General features: G+C 44.2%; 1 protein-coding gene across 2 annotated transcripts in view; it reads left to right on the forward strand.

The window, feature by feature from the left end:
• The window catches only part of NEDD9 (neural precursor cell expressed, developmentally down-regulated 9), a 103,371-nt gene extending 99,618 nt beyond the window's left edge, over positions 1–3,753 (forward strand). For both annotated transcript variants that reach the window (XM_085051913.1, XM_085051912.1), the window contains 2 exons: positions 210–299; positions 1,153–3,753. In XM_085051913.1, coding sequence (XP_084908039.1) covers positions 210–299; positions 1,153–1,644 — 582 coding nt within the window. In that variant the 3' untranslated portion in view covers positions 1,645–3,753. The remainder of the gene's footprint in view (positions 1–209; positions 300–1,152) is intronic.
• The last annotated feature ends 12,952 nt before the right edge of the window (positions 3,754–16,705 follow it).

Consider the following 16,705-nt stretch of genomic DNA (forward strand, 5'->3'; position numbering starts at 1 on the left):
TTTCACCAGGGTGATTACTTCCCCTCATATAGGACTGTTGCATAAATAATAGTGATAGGTTTTAGCTCTGCCACACTATCCTTTAATTTTCACTGGTGCACTACCAGTGAAAGAGACAATACAAAGCAGACTTTTTCTTGACCTGTGAGTTGTCATTTAGCTCAGGAGCAGTTTTGATTTAACACAGTATCTTACGTTATGCAAAACAGGGGAAAGAAGAGTTTGAAAGGCAACAGAAGGAGCTTCTGGAGAAAGAAAATATCATCAAGCAGAGCAAAATGGAGCTAGAGCACCATCAGGTATGTTCTCCTGGATGCTATAGTTGCCCTGAAATGCAGCGCTCCTCTCACATAAGGAGCACTGGTCAAATAGAGCAGGAGGGGCCTTTCCCTTAGCAGTGTGCAAAGGATACAGATAAGAAAAAGTCAAGAGTTTTAAAACTTTTAACAGTTTGCCACAGAGGAGAAGCAACCCTCTGTGATGTGTCACAGCACGTCAGTCACAAAGCCAGTTTGAGAACTTGGCTTTCCTAACCCACCATTCAGGGCCTTAATCACTGGACCAGACTGAATTCATGTGCCACCTGCACATCTGCTCAGTGAACATCAATACCATCAGCTTAAATACCGTGCTGAACATCACTTTTAGTGCTAAAAAAAGTAGGGCATTTAAGATCAAAGGCTGTTGCTTTTCCCTCATATTAATTCTTCAGTATGTTGTTGCCATATCGTGTGGCAGAAAATTGTACAAGCAATGAGGAGGTGAGAGTTAAAGGGGTTTTCATCTCAAAATCCCACACAGATGACAGCTTTTTAAAGATTGTGGAGGAGTCATTGCCACTTGGATCCATCTCTCTCACTTGTGATTTCAGAATACTCCAAATGAGCAACAGCCTGTAAATTCAGGAGTTTGGGTTGTTGGTTTTTTTAAATGCAAATGAAGTATTTTAGATGTTTGTCTCTTCTGAAATTTGTGTATTTGGATTTGTGGTAATCAAAGCACTTGATCCTAGAAAACATACTGTTACTTTTTACTTAGCATAAGATCAATGTAGGCTACCCAGGGGTGTCCCGAGGCATAAAGTGAAATTGTAATACATAACAGCATATTACAAGAATACTCGCTGAAGAGAGCTTTTGTTCTTCCTTTCAGATCAATCAGTTCCAACGTCTGGAGCAAGAGATCACAAAGCCTGTAGAGAATGACATCTCCAAGTGGAAGCCTCCCCAAGCTGTCCAGACCTCCCATGACAGCCGCCTGCTTCTGTTCTACTCGGACCAGTGCGAGACTCACTTCAACTCCCTCCTAAATGCCATCGATGCCTTTTTCAGTTGTGTCAACTCTTCTCAGCCCCCCCGGATCTTCGTGGCCCACAGCAAATTCATCATTTTGAGCGCTCACAAGCTCGTGTTCATCGGGGACACACTCGCCAGGCAAATGACGACTCAGGACATGTGCAACAAAGTGATGAACTCCAGCAACCAGCTGTGTGAACTGCTCAAGAGTGTTGTTCTGGCCACCAAGGCGGCTGCCCTGAGTTACCCCAACACAGCAGCCCTGCAGAAGATGGTGGACCGAGTAACAGAGCTCTCTCATCATGCACAGTTGTTCAAACTCTCACTGGTCCAAATGGCTTCCTTATGAAATCCAGTGGAATCCAATCCACAAGCAGCAAAGCAGAAGAGCAGACAAACTGGAGCTATTTTTATGTAAATGTTATCTTTTTTAGATATTTTTATAAAATATTTTAAATACATTCTTATGCGTTAGAGAGTCTAATTAAATCAGGGATCTGGTAATATTGTCTGGTTCTGTATTATGTTTCTTACACACATTTAGATTTGTATACACAGCATATATGTATATGTTGCTACCTTCCCTAAAACATCAATTAAGCACCTTAAAAATTACGTGTCAGGTAAACAGTGCATATCTTTTGTATATACAGCCTGTTTCCTCAGCATATTTGTTAACTGGATGCTGCACTCCTTGTTTCATTCCATCTTGATACTGGTGCATGGACTTGGTTGTGAAACCTATTTGTAGCAATCCATGAAGCAAGTATAATGGTTCTCATAGAACTCCATTCCCTTCTTAGAAATTACTTTCTATAGGTTAATTCTGTGAAGTTTAACTCCTCTTTATGTTGCTTTGTTGTGTAAAACATTCGGTCATTCTGACCTACATAGATGCACAGCTGCAATGTGCAACACATCAAGCAAGGCATACAGCATTTGGGAGAAAAGCATTTTTAGGCCATGTAAGAAACAGGACCTTCTAAGGAGGAAGGCAGAATAAAAAAGATATATTTAATATCTTTTGGCATTCAGATTTCACTGTTTCTAATAACTGTGCAACGTGGGATTTCAAAACGTGGGTGGATTCCCAGCAATGTAATTCCATACCTGTTTACTTTGTATGTCCTTGCATTGGCAATTTAATTTAACAGTCAGGCTTGAAAGCCTTATTGTTTATGGACTCAGAGTTATCCTGAGGGCATACCAGGTTCCATTGAGCTCATCTTTGAGGCTGTGGATGAGCAATGTTTCAAAATTCCAATCCCTTTCAGAAGGATTAACGTACAAATTCTATTTGATATGGGGAAAAAAACTTAATTCGAAATAACAGGTATTTAAACATCTCTGTAACATATACAAAATTTAATGAACAAATAGCACTTAATTTTCTAGAACATATTATTGGGAATTAATTGCATCTGTTGCAATTCTGATTTCCATTCAACTTCTAGGCTTTTTCTTTCGGAATTCTGTTGTGTAGTTCTGTTATTGGTCCTTTCTGCACTACACTGTTGCCAAAAATGATGTCCTGTTTTAACATGGCCATTCCATCAGTGAGTACACACAGTCCCACCTAGTAATTTTCAATGTAAACCCTTAAGAATTGTTAGCAGAGTGTTAGGCCCCTTTAGAAATTTCATGTATGCTGGTTGCTCCAAAAGACATATCAGCTTATTTGTCGTCCTTACTTTCTGTGAACCTCCTAAAAATAAGTCACAGAACAACGTTTGCCTGTGGTCCCCAGCCTGAAAACCATGCTTCAAAGTGAGCAGTGGCTCAGGAAAATTCCAGGTGATTCTGGCACTTTTAAAGCAGAAACACTACTGTCCTTATGTAATTCAAGGTCGTCCCACATTAATATGTTCAGAGCCTTTGCCAGATCACTGGTGACTACATGGTGGTGAGATCAGTAGCGCCTGGAGGAAAAGAGGTACTTCTGCCTAACTCCTGGCTTTCCCATTTTGTAGCTGAACATGTGCCTTGTTGAAATGGGGTTTATTGTCTTAGGTAACAGAACCATTCCAGTAGTGTATGAAATCCTGCAGCCTTAATGTATTGTCTTAGAGCAAAGACAGCTTTTGCTACTGTTAACGTTCCGGAGTGCAGAATGTTCTTGGAAGGGCAGTGTAAGCCAGCACAACCCCAGCTGGCTCAGGATGAGCTCCAACTGCTCCTGAAAAGGCAGTTACGATTTTGTAACCTACAGCCAATTGCCAAAAAGCAATCCATGTGAACCTGTTTTGTACTATTGCTGTCTGCGATTCTTTTGGACTTCCTTGTCCGTTCTTCTCACTGTATATTCCGAGAAAGTGAAAATGTGTTTCCAAGTGTAGTGGTTATGTTGATACTTTGTACTTTTCAAAGGAGAACCTTTTGCAACCATGTATTACAGTTTGTTATCTTGTAGAGAATCATTTTGAAATTATTAAAATTACTAGCTTTTGTATATAAAAAAGGCAACCTGGTTTTTTTTTCCAGAGTCCTCTAATCATATTAAAATGAGATATTGCTGCTTGCTAATACTATCAAAGCCATTCTAAAATGAGGAATTCACTTTCTGTGTCTTCAATGGTCAGTGCTTATAGTGTGAAATGAGAACTTGAGGGTTTAAGAGGGACAGACAGTTTCTCTGCCTGTCCAGATGCAGCAGGTGAAGCAATTATCCAACTCAGCTACACAAGCTATCAAGTCTAATCCTGCCCCATTCTTCATGTGCATCCTTGCTGCATAAGCTGCATCCTGAACCATCTCATCCTAGCACCGACACTGACCTTCAGGTGAGAGGGGCAGTTCCTCTCAGCATGGCCCCACAGTAAGGTGGGGTCACAGAGCACAGATGTGCCTTCCACCCATTCTGGCCTGTTCCCTGTCTCCAGCCCTTACTAGTGATCCACGCAGAACTGGGAAAGCAACTTTGCTCAGTGTATGGACCTTTCCCCCCAGCCCAGTGGTAAGAGCAGCCCTCTTCTACTACATGCCATGTTGAGCGTTATGTGGGTGCGAATTCCATCTGAAACAACCTGGTGGCTTTAAGGATCACAAAGTCTTTCCCAAAAGTTACTTTCACATTTCACTGCTGCCAAGGCACTGCCCTACCTCCAGTCAAACACCCATGGGTGCCAGGAGGAGGGAGAAAGCCTGGGACTGGTGCTGTGTTTACACCAGTTTTCACCAGCAAAGGAAAGACGTTTCTTTCAGGGAGCACAAGAGCAATGAAAGCCTTGAAAGCAAAGTGCCTGCTTTGGTTCCATGTCCTTGCAAGGGCACACCTAGGGATGCAGGGCTGGTTCCACAGTGCTCCATTTTGTTTCCCTGCTAAATTTAAAAAGGTCAACTAACAGCAAAGAAGGGACTGGACAAACAAAATAGTTCAGAATAGAAACCAGAGCCTCCTCTTTGCTCCCTTCCCTGAGCTACAATGGTTCCATGGAGTTGTCAAGAAACTGCTGTTGCTTAGCAACCAAGTTGATGGCCAGTGTGAAATTACTGTCTCATGTCCAGTGTGGAAAAAAAAGTCTGCCTCACGCTAGTGGCAAATGCAGAACACACATGGCTCTTTACTCTGTACATTAAGTAATTACTATTAAATGTTAATTAGATAAATGCTTCCTTCCTCTTCCAGGATGATGAGCGAGGGAGAAAGAAAAGAGGCAAAAGCCATCCTTGAAATGGGCAGGTTTTAGAGAAGTTACCAATTCATAATGATATGACATGGGACATAATCCATACTGCACAAATCCCTGCTGCTGCCTCTGCCATTTCTTGCAAACCAGGGTTGTGCAGCTCCTGCCTTTTCCATAGCCATGCATTGCTGCAGCCTTGACAGAGCCACTGCCTGCTGTTCCAGCACAGGCAACATGGGTGAAGGACACCCACTTTCCCACACCATCACCTGATGCCAGATTACACCCCAGCCTCTTCACATCCCACATAACTTTTAGGCCCTGGAGTTTTTGGCACTCTCTGACATGAACATCTGGGCTGCATTTCAGAAGTGTCCCTCCCACACCTATCACCAGCTCTTCAGAGTGTTGTCACACCAGTGACACCTTCCCTCTGCCTACAAGCCAAGCCTCTATATTTTTTCAGATCCAAATCCAGCTTTTCCTTATTGAACCCTCACTTCCAGGCTGCCTGCTCTACCTCAACATGCCTCAATCTCAACCTAAAGGCTTTAGAAGGTCATGGGATTTTCTCCAAAGGTAGTTCTTAACCTTCCCTTGCCTCTCACCATGTCCACAGCTTGTCAACATTTAGACAGAAACATTTCCAGAGCAAAGACAGGGTCATGCCAGTCTCAGAAGATGACACAGAGCATTCCTTCCTACTCCAAAATATGTGTGTTCATTTCATCTTAACCTGTTACACTGGCAGTTTCAAAATCTACATGTGCACATCTTCCTTAAATCAATGGAGCCTTTTTTCTGCTAGAAGTTTTTCTCATCTCAGAGATGGACTGCCTCAATAATGTGGATTTGGGGTCCTTTCTAAATAATTATTTTTGTTATCTGCACCCAAATTCCACCTACAACAGCAGCTTTCTCTGTCTAAGAGCCTGGATGTAGCTGTATGGCGTTTTAACATCACAGTCAAGCTACAGTTGTATCTAGTGCTGCCAAGTCATTCCCAGAAATTCTTCTGGCTCGAAGAGGGCATTGAATCCCAGGCTGGAGAGCACCTGCATAAAGGAAATGGCAGCAGGAAAAATATCTAATCCAGCCCTATTATAAACATGCTGACTTCAGAGAGAGCAGAAATGATGTTTGACTTCCTGGGAGGTTGCATGAAGGGTGGCAAAGATTCTTAGTAACTTGTACCACTTCATTTTCCCTCTGATGTACTGCCCAGAGGCAATTTTACTTTGATTAAATTAGAGCTAAATTTGGAGTGGAGATCACATCATGAGCAAGGCCTGACCATGCTGGACATATTGCTGGCTGTTGGGATCCTTTAGGAAAGCCAAGTACATCATTCTCCATTTAAAACCCAAATATTTAGCCTTCAGTGCCTGTGAGTTATGCAGGGCATGAAATAGCCAGTCAGCTGCCTGACCTTGGAAGAGACACCTCCCCAGGGCACTGCTTTGAGCCTCTGAGAAACTGCTGGGTTCACATCAGGGTGCTGCTCTATTCCACCACCTTCGAGGTCAGTGTCCAGAACCACTTAGGGGTAGCTTCCCAGAGCAAAGGATCAACAAGGACAGTTTTAAGTAAAAATATCAGGGCACAGTCTGGGCAGGCACAGTGCCAGCTGCTGTAGAGGCCTCTTCAGGGCAGCAGGAAATCAGTAGTAGCCCATCCCATGGCAAGCAGTAAGGAGGCAAAAGCCCTTTGTGCCTCCTGATAAACCCGTGTTTCTGCAGGAGCTCAGTCTTTGCTCTCAGATGTTGTGGATTCCTCAACAGGAGAAGCTGAAATGCTCAGAGAGTCCGTGCTGAGCCAGGAAAGTGCACTTTCCTATCTCCCCTGGGGTTTAATTTGCAATAGTAACCTATCCATAACACTTTGTGCTTCAATTCTTAGAAGTCTTTTCAGCAGACAATATCAGGCTTTGCTCAACACACAGTCATGCTGCAGTTTGCTTTCTTCTGTCTGCACCACTCTGGGTTTAACTCCTGGCCCTAGGCCCCCACAAGCAAAGTCTGAGTCAGTGCTCCTCACAGGAGTTCACCTTGTTGCCATTGACCTCTCCATCTCCATGAGTCCTCCGAGTCCCTGCTGAGGGGGAAGGCTGGGAAACCAGTGCCCAAGGAGTGTTGCTGCAGCTGCAATGGACTCAGCATCCACATCACCACCCTGACAGGGGTTTCTTTTTCTCTGCTCAACACCAAGGGCAAGGATATCCTTTTCTGTACAAGCAGCAATTCGACACACCAGGCTGACTGTGGTAAAAGCAGGAGCGGGGAGCACAGGGTCTCCAGGAGATCCATGAAGCTCAGCTCATCTGCCCTGCACTGCCTCAGCTCTGCAGCAGGAACAGCAGCGGCTGCCCGCAGCGAGCTCCCAGAGGGTTCCACATTCCATAAGGCCAGGCAAACATCACCATGCTCTGGTCCCATGCAGGCTCACACCCACGGAGTATCGCCTTCTGTCAGCCAAGGGAGAGATGTAAAAATCCTGCTGCTGGGTGGGGGGAGCTGTCCTCTGAGATCAGGAGGGCTTTTTTTCTCCTTCCGTGTAATTTCCCTTAATTACAGCAAAAGTGATCAGGGCTCTTTCCTTGATGCAAAGCTGCAGGAAACGAAATTCAAGAGGCCCTTCACAGCTTCCTACTTAGCCAGCTTTATCTTGCTCAACACTGCAGCCAGGGCTGCCCAAACCATTGCCAATCAGGAAAGCACAATAACAATGTCCCAAAAGCATCTGCTATTTTTATGAAGGCAGGCTTAACTGTGGTTAAATGAAAGTTACAGTGAAGGACAAGCAGAAAAATCTGGAGGAGGAGAGCAGAGGACAAGAAAAGAAAAAGAAAAAAGCCTGCTCCAGCATTAAATTTTCTTACAGAAAGGAATCAAAATAAATCTTAAAACTTTTTGTGCAGTTAGAGGACCCCAGGGCATTTTGCTGTGCAGTGATTCAAGTCCTCCTTTATTCCCAGTCAAGCTCAGAGAGAAAAAGCCACAAGGGTGAGTGGCCATGAACATGAAACAGAAAAAATAGACTTTTACTGTTTTTTCACCCTATGCTTTGTTTTTATGAAGGATCTTAGGAGCAGCCCACCCAAAAGCCTTTTATCTCAGGAGGTGACTTGAGCTGGAAACAGGTACCTGTAATTAACTTGCATTCCAGAAGGGGAGAAGTTAACTTACCTGGCTTTTCTTCATGAAGCATTTCAAAGGGAAATTAATTTTTGATGAATGAGCATGTGCATTCTGCAGTGCTTGATCTGCAGCTACTTTTCAGGCCTTGCTGTTCTAGACACAGCTTTCACTTGTCCACTCGCAGGTGTACTAAAGGAATAAGCACAACAGCCCTGCTGGAAACCTCTATCACTTTCATAGGAATTGCTAAAATGACCAAATGGACATTCCTAGAGCAGGGCTGCACTGCACAGGACACCTCAATCCACCATGAAATAGCAGTGGATGGAGTTGCCTTTGCAAGTTCAAGTGGAAATCCACAGGCCCCTTGAATGCAGGCAACTCACAGAACAACTGGCTCCATCCAAGGAGTAGAGCTGCTGAAAACACCAAGATACACAAATGAGAAAGCAGCTTCTTCACTCCTTCCTTTCCTCTCCATGTGGGTGGTGATGTTCAGAAATGCTGCAATTTGGATTAGCCTGTATCTGCTCTCTGTGTGAGACACCTCAGATGCTATTCATCCTGCCTACCTGAAGACATTTGCATGTGAAAGTCATCAGAGTGCTCTTTAAACTGACTAGAATCCAATCTATATTATTAAATCTACTTTGGGATGACATACTCTCCAGGCTCCAAAGATTACATCTTAGGTCTTCAAGGTCAGCCAAGACAAGCAGCTCAGGTGCAAATGACAACATCATACATTCTTTAATTTTGAGGATGATGAATACTACCTGGGGACCTGCCTCCTGAAATGTGGTGGGGCCACATACACAGCTCAAGTCACAACCTGAGCACTAAAACACTCTAGAAACTCATGAACTCCCCCTGGCTCACCAAGCCTGAAGCTGCTATTTGTTCCATCAAAGCACTGATACTGAGGGTTCAGCAAGTCAGGGTAGTCCTGGAGCCTGAGCCAGCAAATGTCACAACCCACAGTCAAGCTGAGGATGCCCAGTCCTGCCACCTCCCCCTGCCCTCAGACAGCCTCCAGGCTTTGCAGTCAACCCGGGCTCCAAAGTCCCATAAACTAAAACATGCTCTGTGCCAGAGGCGGGAAATGCTGCAGGTAACCACACCTCTGTGCCCCCACTCTGTCAGCAATTCTCTTGACAGCTCTGCACTTGTAGTGGTACAAAGGCCAGGTGGTCACAGAGCTCCTTGCTTAGGAGCTCCCAGCCTGAAGGCATTCCTGTGGTAGGTTGCTCTTCCTTGCGCTGGAGCAGAGAAACACATCAATAGAGGCAAATAAGGCAGATTTCCTTAAGGTCACAGAGGTGGTTGATAGATGAGGTTTAGATCTTCTCCATAAGTAATCCTGCACATATCTGCCTTGCTGGAAAAATGTAACATGCAGTTTCAGACACTCATTTCCAGGGAAAGCACACACCAGATGCCAAGTCAAGTGGCCTTTGGCACGGGAAGGGCTGAATCATCAAGAGAGGCTAAAGGAGAGTCAAACAATAGAACCTTAGTTTTGAGGTGTTGGTTTCAAAATTATTTTCTGACAAAGTGAATTTGCTTTCTTCTTCTAGTCAGAAATGTGAAAGTCTTTTTTAATTTACTCTGACTGCTTCTCCTCTACCAGCACATATGCCTCGTCCCATTTTTGTCTGGTTTTTTCCTCATATGGGAATGAGGATGACACAACTGCAAACAGTAAGTACCTTACATGGTGAATATGTACATCCAGCTGAAAGAGTTTTCACATTTTTTTCTCTTCGTGATATTTGAGAGAAAAAAAAAACCTTTTAAAGAGCTTATTCTCAATGCTGTATCTAATGACAGAAGCAAAGCCTTGTATCAGCAAGGAACTGCCTACGCAGTGACCTGCAGTGGCAGCTGGCAGCACTGGAATAAAGAGTCAGGTATTAAGTCATTTAGCTCATTAGCTGTTAACCAGAGAGAGAAGTGTCAACATACCCCTAAGCTCCTTCTGTCCCACCAACCAACAGGACATTATAGGAGTAAATAAAAGCATCCACTTGGAGGCCAGTATGGCACGTAAGCACTATCATACAATCCAGACTCCTGCAGCTGGACGGTTTTCCAGCAAGTGATTCTGCCTCAGGCTGTTCTAGCACGGGGGGAAGTCCCATTATTCATGTATTTCATATGGAGCCATTACAGGTCATCAGCTATCTATCAGAGGGGATCTGCTACAGTTCACTTATTCTGCTAGAATTCCCATAATAGGCAGACACAGGAGCCTGTGGCATCTCTTCCACAGCAAACCAAAACCTTTGGAGCAGCCCATCTGATCCACATAAGTTATTCACAAGTAATAACTTCAGCAGAAAATGCTTACCTCTACTTCCAGGCAAGGCAACATAGCATAAAATCTCCATGCCCAGTGATCATTGCTCAGTTTCTGATCCTCTAAAAATATCAATCAAGTAGAAAAGTGAAATCCGGTGTTTCTTACATGAATGCATCCATGGCTTCCCAGGAGGACTTTGTATGACAAGCAGCTAGGAGACCATTTAAGCAGGCTCTGTTCCTTGGCAATGCTGCTTTTCCAGGCACAACAACGAAAGCACAAGACTTGCACACAGAAAAGCCACAGCTATGGTTCCATCACCAGCTGATAGCTATTTTTAAAGCTCACTCCATGCACACAGCAGTGAGTCCACCAGGCCCCATTTCTCTCTAGCCCTTGCACTTTTGGTGAAGAACAAATAATACCTTTTGCACAAGTAAGAACTAATTAGATCTTCACAGCTTCCTTACACAGCAGGTGTGAGACTGTCCCACCTTCCTGTAGCTGTTTTCACCTCAAAGCTCAAAGGCAGAGCCCACCTCTGATCTCTGCTGGTCCTGCTCAGCGTGCAGGGCATCCCAGGCAGGAAAGGCTACCATCTTCTCTCATGTGCTGCACTGAATGCTGGCTTCTTACTGATGGTTCATAGCTGTAAACATGACAGCTATCTGTGAAACAAAGGAAGGGTTTTCTTAATTCTGGACTCTGGAGACCTTTTCAGTTGAGGGAATGAGCGTGTGTTCCATTGGTTTTGTTCTCTGAGCATTTCTGGCTATCAGCCTGCCAACATTTAAGAAAGTAAGAACTGCCTGGGTGGGTCAGGCCATGGAGCACACAGCCTCAGTATTCCATTTCTGATGGGGCAGGTGGCTCTGCTCAGGGTGCATTCATGAGCCGACTCTCCCTACTGCTCACAATCATTGGATATTGGATGTTAGGAAACACAGCCCTGCCTAAACCTCTCATTATCCTATGAATTTGGGATTTGCCCATGGAAGTATTCATTAGTCAGTATCTGCAGGTTCACAACCTTATCTTTGTTACCTACTGTGGCAGCAGATTTCAGGTTTTCATTACCTACTGTGTGAAGTGTTTATCTACATGTGGGACATTCCAAGAAACCTGTTGCTGCAGCCACCACTGAACTGCTTGGTGATCCTAGAAAAGACAGTGCTCCCGTCATGTATCTTGAAACAGTGTCTTTTGTTTTTCTCCCAGAGTGGGAAGCATGCACTGAACCCCACCAGCCCCACACTCCCCTCATCCTAGCACACTTTCTTCCTTTCCCCAGGACAGGCTCATCCCACTGTCCATCACAAGTACTTTTGAAGCACTCTCCAGTCCTGGTTAAAGTGTTGATGAGGAGCACATCTCACCCAACATGAACTGAGAGCAAGGGTCTTGGAGAAGGGAGACAATACAGCGTGACTAAAGTATTTCCTGTTTTTGTAGATGGATCCTGGCTAGTCAGCCTTGGGTTGGAGTCTGGACAAGAGAAAAATAGAAGCCCTGTCTTTTTTAGCACTTAACACCACACATACACTTTAACACCACACATACAAAGGTTGGCTTCAGCTGTTCCTTCTGCTGGCCACAGGGCAGAGGATTCTTCCTCCTGTCCAGGCTCCCACAGGATGGGTGGGTGGCCACAGCTGCAGTGCTCCAGTGCATTGGCAAGCACCTCCTTTCCAATGGCATTTGTGCTCTCCATGGAGCTGCCTGCTGGCAGGCAGAGGAATGGTGTAAGAGCCAGTGACACCCTCAGCCTTGCTTGGGTGTTACAGACAGCCCAATTTTTAATCCAAGCATTTCATCTCAGTTTTGACTTCGACAGTCTTGCAAGCACTAGAGATCACTAACATGAGAGCAGCAGCCCTCCAGACCCAAACAGCAGATGGAGACTCCTCAGGCACACATCTCCACAGCTGGAATAAACCTGAATTCCCCTGGCAAGCCATATGGACTGAAAAATAGAAAAAATTGTTTGTTTTTAATGCCAGCAACCCTCTAAGTGTAAGTGCTAAATTTGCTAATGGGGACTCACTGTAAGTCTTGGGTAACAAATGAGGGAGTCAATAAGGAAAAACAGGTTTCTCCAAAGCCCTGTGCAACAAAGTTCTCCCTCCTCCCCCAGCCCGAACACAAAGTCATCAGCAGTGTAACTCAATCAGGCTCCCACTATCCCCTTGCTTTTCTCAAGGATTTTGGCCTTAAATGCAAGGAAATCATTACACAGACTCTCTGTCCCCAAGTCTAATATTAATATTATGCTATTAACATTATATTTTGCATTAATAGTAGCCTACTATTGGACTAATACTAATATTAGACTTTGGGAGAAGGTTTTAAAGTAAGCTGATCATAAGCCCTTGTTTTACCTGCTCAGTAACAAGCAGGGTTTAGACCAGCTTGATGGGATGGAATTTCACCTCACATCTCTGCAGTGAAACTGTGAGAAGCATGAGAATGCACCATCAAGAACTGGTTTGGAAGAGATCTGGACAGCAGGGAGCTTGCCCTTGCCATCAGACTGGGGAAAAATCCCACAACACCTACCATTTTCTTAAGCTGCTGTAGACACTAGTACAGTATGTTTGTAACCCTAAGAAGAACTGCTGTGGTGTATTTGTTTTTAAGTACGAGGAGAGTTAAGAAAAGCAGACTCCTCTTGGCATTTTTGACACCTCCTTTATTGAAGCAGATAGTTTTGAGGTCACTTTCCTTTACAAAATAAAGCAATGCATGAGTGCCCCTAGACACAAGGCTCCATGCATTCCCACAGCTTTTTTGGCACACAGCATATAGCCGAACAAGAACCAAGCTCAAGTCCTACAAGGAGCTGCCCTTGTACTTCCCAAACCCACTAAATAATAGCAGAACTACTATTAAAAATAATAATAATAATAAAAGCGCTACAGCATCGGCAAAGGAGCTCAGCAGTATCGGCCCTGCCAGGAGGGTCTGTCCCCAAAGCCTGGCGGCCCGTGCCATCTAGTGGTGACAGCCAGTCCCAACGTGCCTTTCCCATCCAACCTGGATACTAGAAGCCTCCAGGATTTTGCTATTTCTTTAGTATTTCAGATTGGATCTGCACAGCAGCCGGTTCAGGGATAAGTGTTTTCCCCTATCCATGAAGTCACCCCAGGGCTCAGGAGAGACACAAGGCCATCCTGGAAGGAAGGACAAGGAAAAGCAAAATTAAGGCTGCCCTCAGTAGAATCCTTTGGAAAATGTAAAAACAAAGGCTGCAATAAATGTCATTGCTAGTACTTCAGTGTCACAATTGTTAAACAAGCCTTGTGATTTTGCCCAGAGAAGCTGTGGATGCTCCATCCCTGAAAATCTGTTAGATGGTGCTTTGAGCAACCCCATCTAGTGGAAAGTGTCCCTGCCCATGTCAGGGGGGTTGGAACTAGATGATCTCTAGGGTCCCTTCCAGACCAAACCATTCTGTGATTCTATGATTTTGGAAAATAAAGAGATCAACACAGCAAGTCAGTAAAAGACCTGCAAATCAGAGCCACAAAGTGAAATTCACAGCTCGCAGCCTTGGCATGGCTCTTCTGCTGGCCTGGAGGAAAGATGAGCATTTCCCCACAAGGCTGCAGTACCTGTGCTGGCTCATGTTTGCCAGTGTGCCCCAACCCACTGACATCAGAGGTTGATCAGACTGGTTCTGCTCTTGGAAAGCCAAAAATCAAGTTGTGCCAGGATCAGAAGTCACAGCAGATGCAGTACCACGCAGCCACAAACCCAAGAGGGCCTTAGGGGCTATCAGCAGTGCAGACATGTTGCAGACCTGGCATGTCCGAGCTAAGCACATCCTCTGCCTACGCTTTGCAAACACCTGCACCCTGCACCAAACTCAGCCCCCTTACAACTACCCAGATACAGGCAGCATCTTCTGCTTCTTCTGAGGATGTTCTCAAAGCAGGGTCTATCCAGAACTTGAGGGCAGCAACTCTTTATACTTCCAAAAGCTGAAACCACTCGTGCTGGAAACAAGTGGCGTGCAAGAGACAGATTTTGACGCATTTCACCATGGTAATGAAACTGCCTAACATTTTTAAACACGAAAAAGGCTAACAGCTGATCATCTGGCATCAAAGGACTGATTTGTCCTTTGACGGACAAATTTGTTCCTTTGCAGGAACTGCAATTAACTCAAAATAAGCACGAAGTTCTCACAAACACAGAAGGCTCCTGATTAAGTTCTTAAATAATAAGGAGCAGGTCACTGTGCTAGGAATTTCAAGATTGACTTTAACAAAAATTCAGTGTTGACACAGCCCAAGTGGTTCAACTTACCACACAGTAGTAGCAAATTAGCTGGTAGAAGGCTTTCAACTCCCCATACAAGATGTTAAAGTGCTCTAGTGCAGAGGAGAGGAAATTGGTATGACATAGAGCAAGGTATTCTCCTTTGCAGTGTTCTGAGGAAGTCACAGGTCACATGTAACTTCTCATTTTGAAACTTGGTACCTGCATAGAAGGCTGGATGTTTTAATAGTGTGGATGGAAGTCAGCTGCCTGAATTGTACAGCACACCCAGACCCAGGGAGAGGATTCAGAGCTCCCACATCTTCTTACCCTTCTCAGCTTAAGTACACTGCCAGCATTCAGGATGAGTCACGGTGGCAGTACGCCAAACAAATGCCAGCAGAAGCAGGTACAGCACCAATAGTTTGCGTACAATACTTGGATCATGAGCCCACAATGGCCACATTATGGCCCCATCCCATCCTTCCCTCCATATTAGTCTCTCAGCTACCAAAGTTAGAGGAACATTTGTGTTACTCATTTCCCACTGTGGAAACTGAAAACCCCCATGAATAGAAACAAAGGAAAATAAAGCCCAAGATGCACTTGATTGCAGTGTTCCCCTTTGTGAAATAAGAACATTAGTCTTGGTTTGATTTCTACTGAGAAGAGGTCTCCTGCCACTAAAAGACTTCTCCCTCAGATTTACACAGCTCTGCCTCCTCTAAACGTGATTACACCCTCAGACATTTGCTCTGGTTAGTCCTTCTGTTGACTCCATAATGCTGCGCTGTTCCATTTGCCATTCCTTTGCCTGGACAAGAGTCCAGTACTGATACACATCAACATCAGCCCTAGAGCAGATGAGAGTCTTTCCCAGGCTCTTTGAAGCAGTGCCAGAAAGTCTCCCTTCCATCCAGCTTTCAGAGATAACGCTGTGATTACAAACACCCACAGGGATAACACAGATGATCAAAACATAAGAGATTCTGGTTGACATTAAGAATACAGCAATATACATGTTTTAAAGGTTTAATATAAAACCTAGCATATTCACACTGCCAGCTTCCAGTCTGATCACAGATAAAATGTGTTCATGTAAATATAACCCAAGCAAGATGTAACACTGTTTGTATTTTTCAAGGATTGTGTATTTTAACCACACAGAACCACAGGAGACCCCTGACAGCACATGAGAACCCACAGGGAAGGTGTGGTACCAGTTCAAACAGCTTCTGGTGGAACTTGTGGCAAATTTGTACAATGGCACCTTTATTCATCCCACTGGAACAGACCACAAAGTGGGTGCTTGGGATCAGCATAAAAGCAGAAAAGCAAGCATGTGTTTCACAAGCACCTGACACCTGCTGCCCATCACTGGGTTTTCTCATTTATATTGGCCCTCAATATGCACCATCACATATAAATACAACTTCCTGAGGTGAAAAGAGCCAGGTGCTCAAGTCACATAATACCAGGACATTTTGCTGCACTCCATTAGTAGCCTGGTTTTACAAGTCAGAAGAGTAGGACAACAGCAAAACAGTTTGCTCTCTCAAATATTTCAGATTTTTCTTCAAAATCTTCTTTGAATGCCTGATTATTAAATAAAATAACCCAGGATAAAATCTGTGCATTTTACCTAACAGAAGCAGTATGGGATGAAGCATGTTCTCACTTCCTTCTCCTGTATATCTTATTTTTCCAAAATAAGAACTTCCTACTTCACCAAGACACTTATTTTAGAAAAACTAGTCTACAACTGATCTTAGAACTATTAAGAAAAGCAGAGCGGGTAGATGGCTTGATTTTTTCATGTTTGTTGTTTGGTTTAGGTTTTTAATTGCTAAAATGAAATTACAACTTTCAAGGTTTAAGACAGAAAAAACACCTTTACTAACAAGAGCTCTAAAAGATGTACACTAACCTGCCCTTCACAATGAAGTAATCTACAGCTATTACACCAGCTAGAATGTGACTTCTCACAAGTCTTCTTTTGTAGTGTTTCACGCTCAAACAAGCAGTCTAATTCTACAGACAAAATCCCATTAAAAAAAATAGTCAAAAAATCACTCAGGTCAAATA

Source organism: Lichenostomus cassidix, chromosome 2, assembly GCF_008360975.1.
Source record: "Lichenostomus cassidix isolate B80296 chromosome 2, HeHo_3.0, whole genome shotgun sequence".
NCBI lineage: Eukaryota > Metazoa > Chordata > Aves > Passeriformes > Meliphagidae > Lichenostomus > Lichenostomus cassidix.